The sequence below is a fragment of the Xenopus laevis genome, chromosome 8L, assembly GCF_017654675.1.
Source record: "Xenopus laevis strain J_2021 chromosome 8L, Xenopus_laevis_v10.1, whole genome shotgun sequence".
Lineage (NCBI taxonomy): Eukaryota > Metazoa > Chordata > Amphibia > Anura > Pipidae > Xenopus > Xenopus laevis.
In genome coordinates this window covers 78,709,242-78,728,414 of record NC_054385.1, presented here as the reverse complement: position 1 = coordinate 78,728,414, position 19,173 = coordinate 78,709,242, and the positions used below count along the sequence as shown (strand labels likewise).

General features: G+C 38.7%; 2 protein-coding genes across 7 annotated transcripts in view; both read left to right on the top strand.

Annotated features, from left to right (window-relative positions):
• Positions 1 to 2,903, top strand: part of btbd7.L (BTB (POZ) domain containing 7 L homeolog) — a 45,100-nt gene extending 42,197 nt beyond the window's left edge. For 3 of the 5 annotated variants that reach the window (XR_005963426.1, XR_005963425.1, XR_005963424.1), the window contains 3 exons: positions 39 to 131; positions 553 to 643; positions 2,347 to 2,903. The gene's annotated coding sequence lies outside the window, so the exon portion shown is untranslated. The remainder of the gene's footprint in view (positions 1 to 38; positions 132 to 552; positions 644 to 2,346) is intronic. The other 2 variants (XR_005963428.1, XR_005963427.1) reach the window with 2 other exon arrangements.
• A 7,069-nt stretch (positions 2,904 to 9,972) lies between these two features.
• On the top strand, positions 9,973 to 19,083 carry spc25.L (SPC25, NDC80 kinetochore complex component L homeolog). Of its 2 annotated transcripts, NM_001099864.1 has the most exon segments (7): positions 9,973 to 10,031; positions 10,276 to 10,421; positions 11,647 to 11,712; positions 17,111 to 17,257; positions 17,979 to 18,083; positions 18,501 to 18,599; positions 18,714 to 19,078. In NM_001099864.1, coding segments are annotated over 6 exon segments (687 nt in total). In that variant the 5' UTR covers positions 9,973 to 10,031; positions 10,276 to 10,282; the 3' UTR covers positions 18,845 to 19,078.
• The last annotated feature ends 90 nt before the right edge of the window (positions 19,084 to 19,173 follow it).

The following is a 19,173-nucleotide window of genomic DNA, read 5'->3' as shown; positions in this document are numbered from 1 at the left end:
TACTGATTTCCCTGTTTATTTTATTCACATGTGTACAGGCGTTACAGTGGACAATGTTCGGCATCTGATGAGTAACAGTACTGTGTGATCATACAGATTACAGCAACAATGCACTTCTTTTTAATCACAGAGTAAGTATATATGTTTAGAAGTGGTGATATTTGGGATTCTCACTGTATATGAATATAAAATAGGAAGACTTGTTAAGTGACCAATACAAAAGCATATGATTGAGTGACCTTGAGGAGACCCTCTTACAAAGGCGTTCTTTACATTCCCCATGTATTGGTACGTAAGAACTGGAGGAAGATTAACAAAGAATTGAACTATTATTATTGCCCTGCTCTCAAATGAGCTGTGCTGTTGGTTCAGCTCTAACACTGCTGACATTATACAGTTTGTTGTTGAAAGTTCAGTCTCCACATGTACACAAGAAATTTCCAAACTGAATACACAAATGTGCAGCCTAAGTAAATGTCCTATCTCTTTAAAACTAACCAGTGATCAATATATATTGATTTTCTTCTTTACTTTATTCACATCTGTGTACAGGGGCTACAATGGACCACGTTCTGCATCAGTTGAGTAACAGTGCTGGGTGATGATACAGATTAGAGCAAGAATGCACATTTTTCATCATTGGGTAAGTTTCAATTGCTGCTTAGTATTTTCTCAGTATTTTCTATGGCAGGGTAGTTTTTGGCATAACAAAGCCCAGGCACGTTTCAGGGGCTGCTGTCGCCTGAGGCAGCAGCCCCAATGCCGCCCCTCCTCCTGCTCCGCTCTTCTAACTACCAGCGTCGGAGCAGGTGGAGGAGGGGCCGCATCGCTAGTGCAGTGAGCGCTATTGCGCTCGCTGCGCTAGAAGAGCCGAATTTCCGTTTTAAAAAACGGAAATTCGGCTCTTAAAGTTACCAGAGGCGGCTTTTTGCCGCCCCTGGTAACTGGCCGCTCCGTGCCGCCTGAGGCAAGATTCTCACCTTGCCTCATGGCCGGAGCGGCCCTGACAAAGCCACTAACTATTGTCTATTTTGTAGCCGTGACAAGTAGCTGCTACTAGTAACTCTGTGTGTCTTCACCCTAAAAATTTTGATATTTGGGATTCTCCCTGTATGTAAATATAAAATAGGAAGACTTGTTATATGTCCAATACAGAAGCATATGATTGAGTGACCTTGAGGAGACCCTCTTACAAAGGCGTACTTTACATTCCCCATGTATTGGTACGTAAGAACTGGAGGAAGATTAACAAGAGTTGAACTATTATTATAGCACTTCACTCAAATGAGCTGTGTGGTCTGTTCAGCTCTAACACTGCTGAAAATTGTACAGCTTGTGTTGAAAGTACAGTCTCCATATACAGAAATGTAGCCACTAATCTAAGAATATGTCCTAACTCTTTAAAAGAAACCAGTGAGCAACAAATGTAACTTTGTGTATATTTACATAGATTGAAATTGGCCAAGAAGTCCTCAGCCTATTCTGTGTACTGAATATTGTAGTTTTGACCAAAAATATAGTAATTTCTTTGCTATTAAGAGGTCAGCAATTACTTTCTGTTCAGTAGACCAATATGTAATACAAATATAATGAACATCTTTCTTAAAAGACAAGTTGAAATTAGCTTAAAGAGGAACTGCTTAGAAAATTACCATTGAATATAAGTAACTTTCTCAATATCCATTAAATTCTGTACCATTTTAGAAATGATCAATGCATTGAGAGCCTTCATGAAACAAAGGACTGCCTTAAAACCAAAAATGAGAGCATATAACCTTCCTTTAAAGAATTATAGGAGGAAATGACAGATTGCTGAAACTGTACATAATGTTTATTTGAAATTTAGATTATTTGAACACAGAAAGCTGGAGTTATAGTGTAATATTTTAGAGCTAGAGTTTTACATCCGCACGTATACCTAAACTGTCACCTGGTACTTCCAGCATGTTACAATAACGATTTTATTTATGAAACCTCATTTTTGGTAAGCTGATGCTTCTAAATGCAGTTACGCTGCATATAGTAATTTTACACCAATGTTAATGCCTTTTCAGGAAGTAACAGTTAAGTATTTATTGGGTACTTTTGCTCTTTCCCACGTACAAAGCTGTGCCTACTTGTCTCCTTCTGCAGGTGTGTAAGAACTGGAGGCAAAGCAGTGAGATTGGTGATGAATTGAGTGGATGTCTCCTGTGAGCAGAACACAAGCATCACTAATCTTACAACTTTGGCTTCTACAGGAAATTGAGTTTTTGGGTTTTTTTTTTTGGTTTTTTTATGCATCTCGTTATGCATCTCGTTTGATTTTGCTTTCTGGACAATAAATGTAATCAATTTCTTTGGCAGCTTCTGAAGACATCTGAAGACACTCCTCTTAAAGTACCTGTAAGAAGTGGGTGAGTGGGGCAGGCATTTCATACTCATGGATTGCTTGAACAGAAAGTGCTGTCTTCAGATCTTTACTGACAGAGGCGTCATTTGAAGATTTTTATTGGGACAGAGCTGAAACTTATAAAAAATACTTCTAGCAAACTGACTGTAGTTTTATTAGGAAAATAAAGAATACTCCATATTTTTAAACCTTGCCTATTTTGCTGTCTATATGTTGCAAATGTAATATTTAAACAAGAGTTGCATCTTTAGATCTGTCATAGCTATACACAAAGCAATAACATTAAATATATATGTATAAGAGATCTATCATCAGGAAATCTGTTATACAGAAAGATCAAGAATAAAGCAGTGCCATTTCCCATAGAGTTCTGCTTAACTAGCAATTCTTCACTTTTCACAGATTTGCTTCTTCTCTGTAACAACACAGTGCTTTGTAGTAGCAATAAATCGGCATCCAATCGAATGAAGGCTTTTGTTCCTCATTCCAGGATGACCTTGTATCCAGAATATCGTGGGTCACTACCTGCATTTCATTCTTATGTAAAGCATTTTTTATTTATATGTAAAAAGAACCATCATTTATTATTTAACATTGTAATTTTTTTTCTCCTTGTCTGATTTTTATTCTTCTTGACTAGAAATTCTCCTTTCAAAGGCCAGTGTGTCGTAATTTTTTTTTTCAAAGGGTTTTATTTATATATTTAACCAAAACAAAAGCAAGGATATTGCATTTAGTGCGGGCATTAAAGATACAATGTAACATAGGTCACATTATTGTAATTATGCAATTCAGTAACCAGCGTATTCCGCCGATTAGGAGGAGGTCTATCAAATATCAGAGAGGTGTATAATGTGTTCCTGGGTGGGCCGTGGTGTAATCATCTGAGTTACACATTAAGTTCTGCCTCCAGGCAGGCTTTGAGCCAGGGCCCCACACCACAATAAAATTTTGAGGGTATTGCCTGGCTATATACATCCATTTTATTGTGGATTTATTGTGGAGTTTGCTGTTTACCAAAGTAATCCATGCCTTCACTGTGGGAGGAGCAGGGCTCATCCATTTGATTGCTATTAATTTCTTTCCATAAATAGTAGAGATCTTAATAGTGTTCTAATTTTAATGTGGGAGGCTAGATCATCCACTGGTCCTTTCAAAGAGATCTCAGGAGTTAGAGCTTCTGGCAGTAGAGCCTGTGTTGTTATTTATTTGACCAGGTTGGTCCAGTACTTCTAAATTACTGAGCATGCCCATAGCATATGAACAAGATTTGGGTCTGGGGCTTGGCATTTAGGACAGTTTGCATTAGGGCTCCTGCCCATGGTTTATAGTCTCAATGGAGTGATGTATGTTCTATGGATAATTTTGAATTGAACCATTTTATCCCTGGTGAAGATAAGGGAGTTATAGAGCCTTAAAGAGAAATCAACCTGTGGGGAAAACCCCCCCACCCCAGGTAGCCCTCCCTCTTCCCCCAGGCTAACTAACTACCCCCCCCCCAGGAGATGCCCCATACTCCATACTTACCCCTCTGCGCAGATTCTTCCAGCGCAGTTCCACGCTTCCATCTTCCGGCTCCTCTGTAAGCTGACTGCACAGAGTATGCGCAGTTGGTTTGTGACAACTGCGCATGTGCGGAATTACACGGAAATTGCCAATCTCTGTCAGCTTACCGAGGAGGCGGAAGATGGATATGTGCAACTCCACTGGAAGAATCTGCGCCGAGGGATAAGTATGGAGCAGTTAGCCTGGGGGCAGGAGGGAGGGAGGGATACCTGGGGTGGGCAGTAGGGTTTTTTTTCCCCCACAGGTTGATTTCTCCTTTAAATATTTTTTTTATTTGGTATTTCACCAGTGCTCCGCCCCAACTTTTATACCTCAGCCTGCAGCGTGGCGTATTGTGCCTAAGGCAGGTTGGTCATACTACCCAAATATGCAAACAAAAATAGTCAGCACAACCTTATTAAATCTTCTTACTTTTCTTTGGATGGGTGCAGGTTCTCCAGTGGCCACTTTCCACCAGCAAATGCAGTCAAAGTACGATATGAACAGCACCACAATTGTAATTGAAGTTAAAATGCCTTTATTGCTCAAGTGACGGGCATTACCGCAACGTTTCAGGCCTCATTTGGCCCTTTTTCAAGCTTGAAAAAGGGCCAAATGAGGCCTGAAACGTTGCGGTAATGCCCGTCACTTGAGCAATAAAGACATACTACCCAAATATACAGGGTGCATAGAATACAATGGGTTTTGTTCTTACACAGGAAAATGAAGACGTTGCATGCCATTGGCTCTCTACAGGGCTACAGACTGAAAGTCTCCCATATAAAATGACATCTGTTACCAAGAAAAAGTTTTTTTTAATAGCGCTCTTTATTTTGAAGCACTGTAAGGAACAAGCTATTAAGTGTTAAATGCTGTGAAAGCGTAAGAATACATTGAAAGAAGTAAAGTGCATGTTACATCAGTCATAATGGTTCCAGGTAAATCGCAGTTCCTGTACATTGTGCTGTCAATTGTTCATATGAGTTACTTCAAGTAAGAACTGAACTGTGTATCAAATACACATAAAGTAATTAGAAAGACAATAAGAAAAGAAGAATAGAGAGATAGGTAGGGAAATATGGACCTGGATCTGAGTTCTGCATGCTGCGCCAAGAAATAATTTAATTGTAGTTTCTGGGTCAGCAGATACAAGCTTTAAATGTTGAAAAAATCATTTTGATGTTACTGGTCCTTTAAGTTCTGGAAGATAAAGGGAAAGTGGTGTAAAATTCAGGTAACTTAAGCTTCACATGTACAAAAATATTTTTTTCCCATACAATACAGTGATACGAACTTATTAAGTAGGGCAGCATTAAAGGACCATATACTCCTAAAACCATTGCTAAAAAAGAAAAAAAGAGAACTAATTGAAAATGCATTCCAACTGTCTTTAATAAAAAAAAAAAAAATATATATGTATTGTATATTATATATAAGTACCACTTTTTTCTTCACATAAGACCTGTGTGTGCGGACTCTTTTTGTTACTTTATCAATACTAGAGAGAGAGAGAGATTATTCACAATCCATGAAAGCACTCACAGCGAATGCCATCCAGAGTGTATCAAAACATTATTTATTGGTGCATGGTGTATGTGTGTATGTGTATGTGTATGTGTATGTGTATGTGTATGTGTATGTGTATGTGTATGTGTATGTGTATGTGTATATATATATATATATATATGTTTTTGCCTTTATAAAGCACAATATGGAAATGTTTCTTTCACAGAATGTTTTTCCCCTTCGATTATAAACGGGGGAATTTGTTCAGGACTCCTATTTGGCTTTGAACAAACAAACCCCTACCCTGGGTATTAAGGGTAAGGCCAGACGAGGAGATTCGGGGAGATTTTGTTGCCTGGCGACTTATCGCCACGTCTTTTGCGCGACTATCTCCCCGAACTGCCTGAGCGTCTTTTCCCCATAGGCTACAGCGCAAAATCGCCTGCGCTAATGCACACGCAGCGATGCGTTTTCAATAGTCGCCTAAAGTTGCCTCAGTGAGGCAACTTTGGGCGACTATTGAAAACGCATCGCCGCGTGTGCATTAGCGCAGGCGACTATTCATTCTAGCCTATGGGGAAAAAACGCTGAGGCAGTTCGGGGAGATAGTCGCGCAAAAGACGTGGCGATAAGTCGCCAGGCAACAAAATCTCCCCGAATCTCCTCGTCTGGCCTTACCCTTAAGGGATACTGTCATGGGAAAACATTTTTTTTTTTTCCCCAAATCGCATCAGTTAATAGTGCTGCTCCAGCAGACTTCTGCCCTGGAATCCATTATTTTAAAAGAGAGCTTTTTTTTTATATTAAATTTTGATATCTGACATGGGGCTAGACATATTGTCAGTTTCTCAGCTACCTTCAGTCATGTGACTTGTGCTCTGATAAACTTCAGTCACTCTTTTCTGCTGTAATGCAAGTTGATATCAATACCCTCCCTTTCCCCTCCAGCAGCCCTCCAGCAAGAACAATGGGAAGGTGGTAGATCTAAGAACAGCACTCAATAGTAAAAATACATGTCCCACATTGTAGTGTAAAGAAAAATTTTATGTTTTCTGGAATGAATTGAAGCTATAAAATATTCTTGTCATTGATACCTACACTTTCATACAGTAGCCTATATTGATTTATAAGACAATAGACTCTGGGCTAGGCCTGTTTCCTGTAGACAATGATCAACAAACTTTGGGCCTGCTCTCCATACGATTTTGTTTATCTGTAAACCGTGGCCAACAGACTTTCAGCTCCACGTCTTTCTTACAGTGAACACAACTCTGGGCCAGGAGTTTCATACCAAAAACAACAAAGACACTGAAGTGGGAGTATATGGAAATTATTGTCCTGATACGAGTTTGTCCTGATAGGTCCCTAATGTACAGGGGGAGTTAGCATGTTTAGGTTGTGAAGTGTGATTGGTTCAGGATGCCCAAGAAATGAGCTTGCACAGGACTGCTCAGGAGAATCTCACTGAAGACTTTGAAGGACCTGGACAGGTGAACTTGCATGGAAGGTGGTTAGAACCAGGGGCTCAGAGATACTACTTTCGTGCAAGCTCTTCTGTAAACTTAACCTCCCAAACAAAGCTAAATATTAAGTGTTTACTGTTTTAATTCACTATAAGTAGACTTAGCATTGTGTGTATTGTTTAGGATTGTTTGTCAGTAGCCATTTTCATTAGTAAAGTAGTACGTGTTATAAGTCATAGTTGTATGTTTATTTCCTTGACATATACTGCAATTTCTTAATTTAATAGTGCTCTAAGCTTTACACATTCAGTTACATTGAGTAGGAGAAACAATAACCTGTCAGAAAGCAGTTCCATAGTGCACCACTGGCTCTTTCTGAAAGCACATGACTTGGCAAAGTGACCTGAGATGGCGCCTACACACCAACTCAAACATATATACTTGTTGGTTCAGGAATGACATTTTATATGGTAGAGTGAATTATTTGCAGTGTAAACACTGTCATTTAGAAATAAAAACTACACCATTAAAATCATGACAGAATCCCTTTAAGCAACTCAATATCGGAGGGCTTCTCGTGGCATTGAACATTGGCTTCACTTGGGTGATGAGTAGAGAAGGGAAATTAGTGGTACTATGAGTGCGGAGTAGTGAGGTGACCAATAACTTATCTAGGGGTAAAGTAGGTGTAAGAGAAGAATCACTAAGGGACTGGGCAGAGAGTGGGGGATAAATAGAAAAGTCAGGCAGTAACTGGGGCAAAGAGATTAGTCATTCCTAGTGGGAGGGGGCAGGATTGATGTTTGATGAGACAAACACTGCACCACAGATTCCAAGGAAAATCTCATAGGGCCTGAGGGGTGATAGATTAGTGATGTGCGGGTCTGGTTTTTCCCAAAGCCCACCCTCCCTCCACTGCACCCGCCTAACGACTTCCTTTTATAGCGAGCGAGCAGGTGCAGCGTCTATAAAAGAAGAAGCCGGAAGCCGGCACTGCAGCGTGGCCACCTGCGAAAAGGAGTGCGAGGTCTGCCTGAACCCACCTGACCCGCAGGTATAGGGTCGGCCCACACATCACTATGATAGATATACTGATTTGTTTATGTTGCATTAGCATTCTTCCCAACATTTGAAAAACTGAATGAGGGACATAATTACCTGCTGTGCATACTGTTGTGGTGAAAATTTTAGCCACATGCTGAAAATACCATGCCCAGTTAACACACTCCCCTTTTTACATAGCTGGAAGAATAGGCACATTGTGAACCCCAAAGCATTTCATGACAGACACAGCAGTGACCTCTCAAGCATTCCACTGCAATCCATGTACCCTGTCCTCTCCAGGCGGCCATGTTTTATATAGTATGAGGAATAACGTTGCAGTCTCATCTTGTGAATAAATTGTTGCTGTTGGGCCCTTGGTTAATGATTTCATTAAACTTTTTACTTTACAGAAATCTTGTCCTTGTTACCCCCAAGGCCAGAGTTTAAGGAACTTGTATCATATTAATGCACAGCCACTGGCAGCTAAACCCAGTAACCAACTCTCCATCTTTGCCCAAAGGTGCCTTTCTATTAATTTTCTTAAAAACCCTTTCTTTTTTGGCTCTGTTGGTGGCAGGTAAAGTTGGCAACCAGGAAAAATGTGAGCCACTGACACCACTGTTAAACAAACAAAAAAAAAGCCTAAAAATTAAATAGTACTGTTGGTACCCATTAGATCCTAAATTATCCCATATGTTGCACCTAAATTGTGTAAAATGTTGTCCTAGTCCAAATACTGGACTTGAACTCAAAATAACAAAGTCTGCTTATGGGTAACTATGGGTGACAGCCAGTGTGGTGTAACTCCTCTGTGAAACGCCTGCCAGCACCGGTCTTCACTGAGACACTTTTGGGGCCCTGGAACTTTCTGCTGTGGTACTTACAGGGAACCCTCAGAGTTTGGACCAGAGGAAAGGAAAAGATTCATTCACCTCCTAACTGTCCAGATTTTTGCGGGACAGTCCCGATGTTGACAGTTCAGCCTGCAGTCCCAGATTGTTTTTGAAATGTGCTGAGTTTCTCTCTGATCTCCTGCACGGAACAGAGGTTCTGAAATGTAATTAAAGGGGATGTAAAGGCAAAAAAAAATAATTAATCTAATGCTTTTTCACCTAAAAAGAAGCATCTTTTCAATATACTAGCAAATCAGTACCCTTTCTTTAAAATAAGATTGATTATTTTACAGAAAAGTTACTGATTTGCTAATTGGACTAAACTCAAAATATGCTTCTTTTTTTGCCTTTACATCCTTACATCCCTTTTTGCAGAGTCCAGACTACTTGACACCTGCACTTAGATACATTTGTAACAATTTAAGCAAAGATACACTATTTTAAAAACAGCGAAAAATGGGACATGCAGTTCAAGGGCAATTCTTTGTTGGCAAAACTGTAATATCACACTTAACACCCCAGAAATGTTCCATAACCTGACAAATTGTGTAAAATGGAGGAGGCATGTAACAGGTGTGGCTATGATGTGGGCGTGGTCAAGAACATTTTCACCACAGAAAATATGTTTCTCCCTCTTTCTATTTTTAAAACGTTGTGAGATATATGGCCATTGTTTACTCTTAAATTAGAGCTTCTTCTTTCCCTGAATTGGGAAAAATCTGTCCTTTGCACACGAATACTAAAAGATGACATAATCCCCGCCTTATTTGGAATAAAAAAAAAGGTCAGATTTAGAGAAGAACTTTAGATGGCGGCAGCTACTCTTGGCAACTTATTCGTTGCCACAAATCGGAACTCCGAATATATAAATTACTTTTGAGGAAATATTGGGAGCTTGGGTGACGGAGAGTAAATAAACAACACTGAACAAAGTGTTTTTTTTATTTCTTTTTTGTACGCTAAATAACAAGTAGGCGGTCCAAGCAGAGGAAAAACAAAGTATGGGCGGACATCCACCCATTGGTAACTTCAATTTCTTAACGCAAAGTGACGCCGCCTCTGCTTGTCACTCCAACACAACGCTCTTAGGATTAGTCATGACGGCACAGTCTCGCGAGATGAGACTTGTGGCGGCGGGATCTTTGAAAGAAACAGTAGGCAAATTTCCTGCAATTAACAGCTGTGCAGGTACGTGTAAGTAGCGATACCGGGCTACGGGCATTAGTATAATAATCACTGGGGATTGGTCAGCCCTGTCGCTAAACAACCAGTGGAACTGTGTGACATTCAGTAACAGCAGGAGGAAGACACCCTAGTACTTCAGTATTACTACTCACTGTGCATCGTTAACAATGCTATTTTCTCAATCGGTTTTGTAATCAAATAATGACGGGTTTTAGCATTTGTGCACCTTAAATGTTTCTTGTTGCAGTTGCACAATGTCTGCCTTGAAGATGGACGACGAGCAGAGTCTGAATGTGTACATGCAGGAGTTCCGTACAAGATTCATCAACAAGAGCAGCGACGAGATGACGAGTCAGGCACTGAAGGAGTCCTACAAAGAGTCCGCAGCAACAGGTAACCACTACTTCTCTGTATATTACAGTCTTGTGTGGTGTAGAGGCAGCACATCAGCTCTGTGTCAGTCTGTCAGACAGCAGCCTCAGGCTTCACAATTGCTTCTTGTCAGTAGGTATGTCAAATACTAAATTACAATATTAATTTGAAGAGAACCGATAGTAGTTATGCAGTAGCCAGAGTAATAAGATATTAAAAATTAAAACGCCTAATGCGTTTGTGCCAAATGGGCTGAGCCTATGAGTAAGTGCCCATTTGGCACAAAGTGCGTTAGGCTACACCAGGTCCGGACTAAGAATTAAAATAGGCCCTGGCATTTCAGGTACACAGAGGCCCAATCAGCCCCCACCAGCCCACTAAATACTGACTTTCTATGGCACCTTATAGCAGCCCCTCCGGCACTTGCCAGAACCCAAAGATTGCCAGTCCTGGCCTGGGCTACACGTCCTAATAAAGATTTTTTTATTTTTTTTTTATAAATACTGCATTACTACTATTGGGTCTCTTGTAAGTTATATTGTAATTTCCAGATTTTGGCAACCTTTTGCCTTTTTTCGACTACATTATGGACTATGTTTTCTTACTTGATTCCAGGAGCAGGGCTACACACCATTTCTTATATGTAATTATTGTCAAATCGTAGCTGTTTGTTTGTAGGTGGTGTATATTTCTTCAGAAAACATGTGCAACTGTAACAGCCAGAAGACTTGGCCATGTGTTGAACACATTATTGCCTAGATGTCATTGTCACTCTTGAAATAAGGGCTCTTACACATGAGCGTTCTGACCTGCGCTCCCCTGCGTTCCGTTTTTTGGCGTTCAGCCGCAGGGGAGCGCAGGAATAGACGCAAGTCATTATTTGAAATGGGGCTGTACTCACTCAGGCGCGTGTAGGCGCTGAACGCAGGTTCAGACGCAACATGCTGCATTTTTCCTGTGTTCGGCGCCTACACACGCCTGAGTGAGTACAGCCCCATTTCAAATAATGACTTGCGTCTATTCCTGCGCTCCCCTGCGGCTGAACGCCAAAAAACGGAACGCAGGGGAGCGCAGGTCAGAACGCTCATGTGTAAGAGCCCTAAGACTTTGTTTTGTGTGTATTTGTGGTGGATGTATTTTCTCTGCTTTTGTGCTTACTTTGGAACCCATGGTCAATGCCAGCTTTATGGTGATTCTTGTTACTCAAACAGTGCCTTTTTTTTTTTTTTTTTTTTTTTTTTTGCAGATGCCTGGTTCAAGAAATATAGAGACGGAGAATTAATGATAGAAAAAGTACTGGAGTTCAGGAATGGTACGTGCTTGTTTGGATGTATGCATACACACTTTTGCCAAAAATTTCTCAATGTTTTTGTTGTAAGCTGAAACCAACTACCTCGTTTTGTGCAGTGACATGTTTTTGTATAGTTAATCTGTCCAAACGTTTTGCCTGAATCATTTAAGGGGTTGTTCACCTTTGAGATGACTTTTAGTATGATGTAGAGAGTTTGCAATTGGTTTTCATTTTTTATTATTTGTGTTTTTTGAGTTATTTAGCTTTTTATTCAGCAGCTCTTCAATTTGCATCTTAAGCAACCTGGTAACTAGGGTCCAAATTACCATAGCAACCATGCACTGATTTGAATAAGAGACTGGAATATGAATAGGAGAGGGTCTGAATACAAGGATCAGTAATAAAAAGTAACAATACATTTGTAGCCTTTGCTACAAAGACTTTGCGATTTTAGAGTTTAATTTGTCTTGGTGTTTTTTTTCAGTGTATTCTAAAGATTTTTTTTTTTTAAAAAGTTTGTTCTGGTCCTTTAAAGGTGAACCACCCCTTTAATACTGATAGCAGGTCAGAGTTATTAGTAAGAGGGTTAGTAAATATGGCTAGTTATGCAACATAGTTAATAAAGCAAATTAACTAAATTATGAAGAATTCAAATATTTTAAAGATCATTAAAGGAATTGTTCACCTAATGTAATATGATTTAGAGAGTGACATTCTGAGACTCTTTGCAATTGGTTTTTATTATGTGTTTTGTTTTTTTTAAAGATTTTCTTTATTGCAATATTTAAACCTTTGTGTAGAAGAGAAAGAGGTAGTCCTTCGGAAGAGTCCGAGATAGAATAGAAAGAGTGAGGAGGGGACAGGCCTCTTTTAGGTGTCTCAGAATAATGTTGAAGCAGATAGGTCTAATGGGCAAACCCTAGTGGAAGAAGGGGTAATGTTCTATAACTAAGTGAATAGGCTGTGTCTTTTCATATCATGTATACACAGGTCCCATATTACCCTCTGCAGAGGGAAAGTGGAAGACATTTATATACTCTGGCTCTCCCCCCAACCAGACATTCCATATTTTCCCAAATTTTCCTGGGCAGCCTCTAGCCATGTAAATTAACTTTTGACTAGGAAGAACATTCTTAATTATTTTTTTCCAGAAGTTTAAAGTCAGAGGTGCTGTCGCCTTCCAAGTCATCAGGATGGCTTTTTATTATTTGTGGTTTTAGAGATATTAAGAACAATGGGAATGTGATCATGTAACATTTTCTCTCTATGTTTAGTTTTAGATTAGTTATGAAAACAACAAAGGTAAAATTGTATCTGTTTAAAAAGGTTTTAGAAGGGAAGTTTCCTGTAATTACTTATTATTGTATTATTGCCCCAGGTCCTCAGCTCTATATGTAGCCGGTTGTGTGTAAACAGCACTGATGTAGAAAAAAAAAAAAAAAAAAATGATAGACCCCATAATAATAGAACTCTGTCATGTGCTAATATTAGTATTGAGTAGAGTCTAGATTCCAAGAATAGTCCCGCCCATAATAAACTAAGCTCTATAGTTAGTATAGATATGGGTATATAGAATTTGTGTGAAAGTAGGGAGGGGTGTGTGTATGGATGCTTGGTTTTCATTTGGAGGGGTTGAACTTGATGGACTTTGTCTTTTTCAACCCAATTTAACTATGTAACTATAAACATAGAGGTTGTTCAAATAAATAGAGTAGCTGACCAAAATAGTATGATTTTAGATTAGCATGTGTTTTGATAGGAAAAAGAAGGTTGTACTCGTATTGTTTCTGAAATGTTTGTTGAATGTCATATAGTCAAAGTTTTAGAGCTGCAACAATAAGTGTAATCTTTTTATAGAACAGTTCAGTTATTCCAAATGATTAGGTAAACTTTTATAGCTGGTTAAACAACTCCATTGGAAGTTTCATTAAGTCTATCCATGTCATCCTAGCATTAATACTTGGTCTATATTTCTCTGTTAGAATTTGTGATATAAGTACCTCCCCCCAACTTCTGCTCTCATTTGATTTACATCTATAAGATAAAGCTTTTCTCAGCCGTATGTGGGGAGGTTTGAAAGAAAGAAAGAAAGAGAATCATTTTTTACTTTTCAATAGTACTGAAATCAGTATTATTTTACAATATCAGTATTATCTTACTCAGGATGATTATTACTATGTCTCATTATCTCTATGCAATGATTTCCTTTTATTATCTCTCTGTAATTCTTTATTTTGCTTTATTTTGAAACCTAAGTTCACTATAATCATATATTTGCTTAAATCTTAGGCTACATGTTATATTCAGACAGCTCTTGCTTCATTGTGCGGTTCCAGCGGTCCCTAGTCAAGTTAGTTCCTCAAAAAAAGGAAATACCTCTAGCCCCCTAGCTTCCTGTTTTCTTTGTTTTCATTCATTTCAGCTTTTCAGCTGCACTTCTGTATTGGTGCTGCCACGACAGTTGAACTGTAACTCACAACAGCGCACACCACTGTCCCAATTATAATAGACCTCCCTTGTTCCTGGGGGTCCTCTTAGCACTCTTACTGTGCCTGTAATATACTAATGTGAAACATCTTTAAATGTTTCAAGAGAGGAATGTTTATATAATATATATCTGGAACGGTCTAAATCCTAAAACGGACGAATGGCTAGTGTCAGAGGGTTGATATTTGTCACCCCCGCCCTCTATGATGCCATAACGCTATAGGGCCCAAGGCAGGATGGACTATAAGGGCTAATGGTCTACTGTGGACAATGGTCACTCATATAGCTTATACTAGGCCATACAAACAAAAGATCATCACTCTGTTACTTAGATTCCAGAGTGTCAGCATAACGCCAGCCTGTCTGATGGGGCCCCTTTTAGCTGAAGTGTTGCTCAAATTACTGGAAATACCACAATGGCCTTGGTTAGCCAATAGCTGATTGCGAGGTTGTGGACCCTTGGAGCTAGGCACAGTATGTTACAACATTCCTTTGATAACATGTAAGACTAAGTAAATCATTTAGACATTAATTGTACAAGGAGGAGTCAGACTATGTATGGTATTTCCGTGAACCCTTTTGTCACAATTACTGTAAATGCCTTCTGAAAGCTATATAACGCCTGGACCAAGAGGTGTGTCTTTGGTAAGTCCTTGGCTGACATTCTGTGTGTTACTCCAACAGCTTACCCAGACAAAACTGTTATGTTGTATTATGTATGAATAAATTGCCTGACTATTACTAAAGGTTTTCCTTTACTGAGTTTTGTCTTACACGAGGTCAAAATGGTACTACTAAAAATACCATCAGCTTTTTATTCAGCAGCTCTCCTGTATGCAATTTTCAGCAATTTGGTTGCTAGGGCCAATATTACCCTAACAACCATGCATTGATGTGAATAAGAGAGTGGAATATGAATAGGAGAGGGCCTGAATAGAAAGATGTGTAATAAAAAGTAGCAATAACAATTAGATTTGTAGCCTTACAGAGCATTTGTTTTCTAGAGGCCAGCGACCCCCATTTGAAAGCTGAAAAGAGTCAGAAGAATTAGACAAATAATTAAAAAAAAAAAAAAAACTATAAAAAATGAAGGACAAATGAAATGTTGCTTGGAATTAGCAATTCTATAACATGCTAAAAGTTAAATTAAAGGCAAACCTCTTCTTTAACTGTTGCAATAGGCATCACTTATATCTGCCCTCTTTTAGTCAACAAGAAATCCACTGCAAGTTGGAATTTCTCTGTACGTGGTTTTCCTACTGTCACAAGAAGCATTCCCGTGAACTGAACCCACGCCTCCTTGTATCCAATCCACTGTTAGACTTAAATAACATAAACAGGGATCCTAATGAAGTATCCTTAACCATCCCTTATATTGTAAGCACCATATGAACTTATCATGGTAATGCATGTTAATAGGGAATATCTTACTGTACATTATGGTCCTAATTAATCTTGCGGCTTCATGACCCAACAAAGACACAAGGCTGCTGGCTAAATGAGAGATATGCTATTTCCTAGAAATGCTGAACAAATTCATGGAAAATCTACTATTTTTATTAACATATAATATAGCTGGTACAACACAGACTCGGTTGTTCCCAGTTTTTGAAGCTACACGTGTATACAGTTGGCATACCTGTCAAAAAAATTGTAACATACAAGTTTTAGTACTGTGTGAATTTAGGATACTAAGAATGTATCTTCAAAGTGTGAACTAGTTTTATGGACTGGTCAGCCACTTTTTAATTTGTTTATTGAACATTGGCGGACTGAAGGTGCAGTGAGTACCATGTCATATTAAAGGGCTTGTTCACCTTCAAACACTTTTTCAGTTCAGTTGGTTTCAGAAATAAAGACTTTTTCCAATTATGTTTTATTTGTCACTGTTTTTCTAATATTGAAGTGTAAATTTTATTTTTCCCACCTTCTAAAGCAGCTCGGGGGGGGGGGGGGGGGTTACTGACTCTATAACTGTTCTAAATTGATACATTTAGTTGATTTCTTAGCTTTGTCCCTGATGAGCAGAATCCCTGGGTTTCATTACAGGCAGCCGTTAGAATTGATACAATAGTTGCTAATTCTCCAGAGATGCTGCTGAGAAATGTATCCACTTATGTAGCAAATTGTACCAGTTCAGTATCTGCACCTGAATTACTGAGCTGTCCGACTCAAACACCACAGACAGGAACTTAATTTTAGATTTGGGTAAAATGGTAAAAAATGGGAAGCAGTTGAAAAAAGTCTTTATTTCGGGTGAACAATGAGAAAACAGATGAACTGAAAAAGTGTTTGGAAATTGAACATCCCCTTTAAAGTGCAAGTAAAACAAATCACTTTAATACCAGAGTATGCCATTGTTGTGTAGATATTTCATGAGAATGTGTAGTCGAGAGGAAGGTTTCTGTATATCGAGATATTGGCTTAATAAACATACAAAACATGGTGCTGTTGCTTTTTACACAGCATTTACACATTTTTATATGCTAGAAATGTTTTACCATCCAAATTGACTTCAGTAGTTTACAACAGGCATTAAATACTGGTATAAGTTTGTGCTACTCTGGCGTAAAAAGAAAGACACATCTTTATGGAAAGCATAATTGGCTTTTTGTAGTGTATGAATGTTGTGATTGCAAAGTTCAGTGTTAATTGATGCATATAGATAACTGATCTTTATAAATACGCCATATATTTTACACCAACATTTACATAGCTTTATGAATAGGTCCTTTCAGTCTTATGTTGCACTGTTTGTGCAGGCTTTAATTTCTGTAGTTTCTACTGCATTACATCCTGTCACTTTAATCAACATCATCAACTCTCACACTGAATATAACAAACCATAGATATATTAAATAGATGTGCGACTACTCCTTTAAAAGACAAATTACTTTACCAACATTTTGGTTTCTCTGTGCCCCCTCTGTAGAAATCACTTTGCAGAACAAGCGCATTGAAGAAAAGCAAAAGAACATTTTACAAGAAGCTGCCAAACAGGATGATCACGAGCAGCTAAAGGGAGAACTGACGGAGCGGATCCAGAGGTTAAGGGAAGAGCTCAATCAAAAAAGAGAAGGTCAGCACATTACACCTATAGCACTTTAAAAGTAATCCATGTTCACCACTTCTATTGGCTTATGTCAACTACTGTGAGTTATGAGGATATTCTAAAGACCACAGAAAAGCACAGGATTATAAGTGACTAATATACAATCATATATCATTTCTTATTGCACACGTGTTATCTATGATAGTTGTTATTGAAGAGATCTGCTATTTCAGTAAAGTATTTTGATTCTATAGAACTTAATTTTTGCTCTAGTGGCCTGCAATGCACTTGATTTAATTAGTTGGCAGTTAGGCTGCAAAGGCTGATGTGAAATGAGAGTTGGAGGAGAAGCATTTCTTTTTTTTTTTAGTAGAAAGACGAGGAATTGAAGTTTCTATTTACTACCAATGTCAGAAAGTGCTCTGTATTGTTTTAGGGATGCACCAAACCCCCGAATCCTTCACTAAAGATTCTGCCAAATACCGAACCGAATCCTAATTTGCATATGCAAATTAAGGGTGGGAAGGGGAAAAACATTTTTTACTTCCTTGTTTTGTGACCAAAAAGTCACAATTTCCCTCCCGCCTCTAATTTGCATTTGTAAATTAGGATTCGGTTCGCCCCGGCAGAAGGATTCGGCCGAATCCTGCTGAAAAAGGCAGAACCCCAAACCGAATCCTGGATTCGGTGCATCCCGAATTGTTTTATTATATTCATGAAACGTACTAATTTCTTATGTAATGTTCAGTGGCCTTGGCTAACAGAAAAGCCAACAAGGAAAGAATAAAGGAACTGCAGAAATCTGCAACTTTGTTCAAGGAGCGTCTGGGACTGGAGATCCGCAAACTAAGAGGTAAATATAAGTTTGTGCTTATGTTATTACCTCACAGCTAATTGTGCTAAGGAAAGGACTGAAAATCTTTTCAACCAATTGAAAATTACAGGAAACACTTCTAGTCATACAATGCTGTATGTACTTATAGCTGCATCAAATTCTGACCCTTCATAGGCAGACTATTAGTCCTGCTTCGTGTAGTAGAAGGGCTTTAAATTTGCCAGGATTTTTTTTTTTTTTTTAACCATTCTTTCCTACCAACGTACAACTGAATAAGTCTGTATGGATCCCTATAATACCTTCTTACCCACTTACATCCAGATTCAATAGTGTGGAAGGAAAGGGAGGCACATTTTCATAAACGAGCCCTCTCAATTCTGTCATTACAATTTTCTATGAATTATTGATGATAAAGCAAAATCTGTCTCCTGGCAGGTGATAAGCTACAGTTTGTCTTCAGATGTATTAACCCGAAAGACCTTGATCAGCCATATTCCTGCATTATTTCTTTAAATGCAGAAGGAGATTATGAAGGTACGTTTGCCTTGAAGCTGGCTATTTACATTTCTGCTTCAGCGCCCTTGTATGTCATTTCAAACTACTAGTTGGCAAGCAGAGCGAAGTTAATATGTTACTTTCCTTTCTCAGTCGCAGGGTGTGATCCACCTTTGGAATGCATTGCTGAATTTCAAGAGAAAATCAGAGAGACCAGGAACTTCTCCGCTTTACTTGCCAACTTAAGGAAGAGCTTCACTGCTTTAGGCTCTCAAGTGAAATAAGTTCTGCTTTTATAATGTAGCTCTTAATGTGTATTTCCATATATGTTCGAGTGATTAGTGGGAATATAATAGTAGCCCAGCAAATTTATCCGAGACAGAAACCTGCACAAGCTCCTCTTGCTCCACTGAGTGTTTTATATCTTTTTATATCTTATCTTCTTGCATTTTAAATCCCATTATTTAAACCTACAATAGAAACCCTTCCCCCAGTAATAAAATACTTATTTTTGAAAATAAAATTTGTGCTATTTACTTTAAACTGCACTGAGATTCTGTGACACACTCGGAGCATATGCATAGTGTTCCGCTCAGCCATCTTGATGACGCCA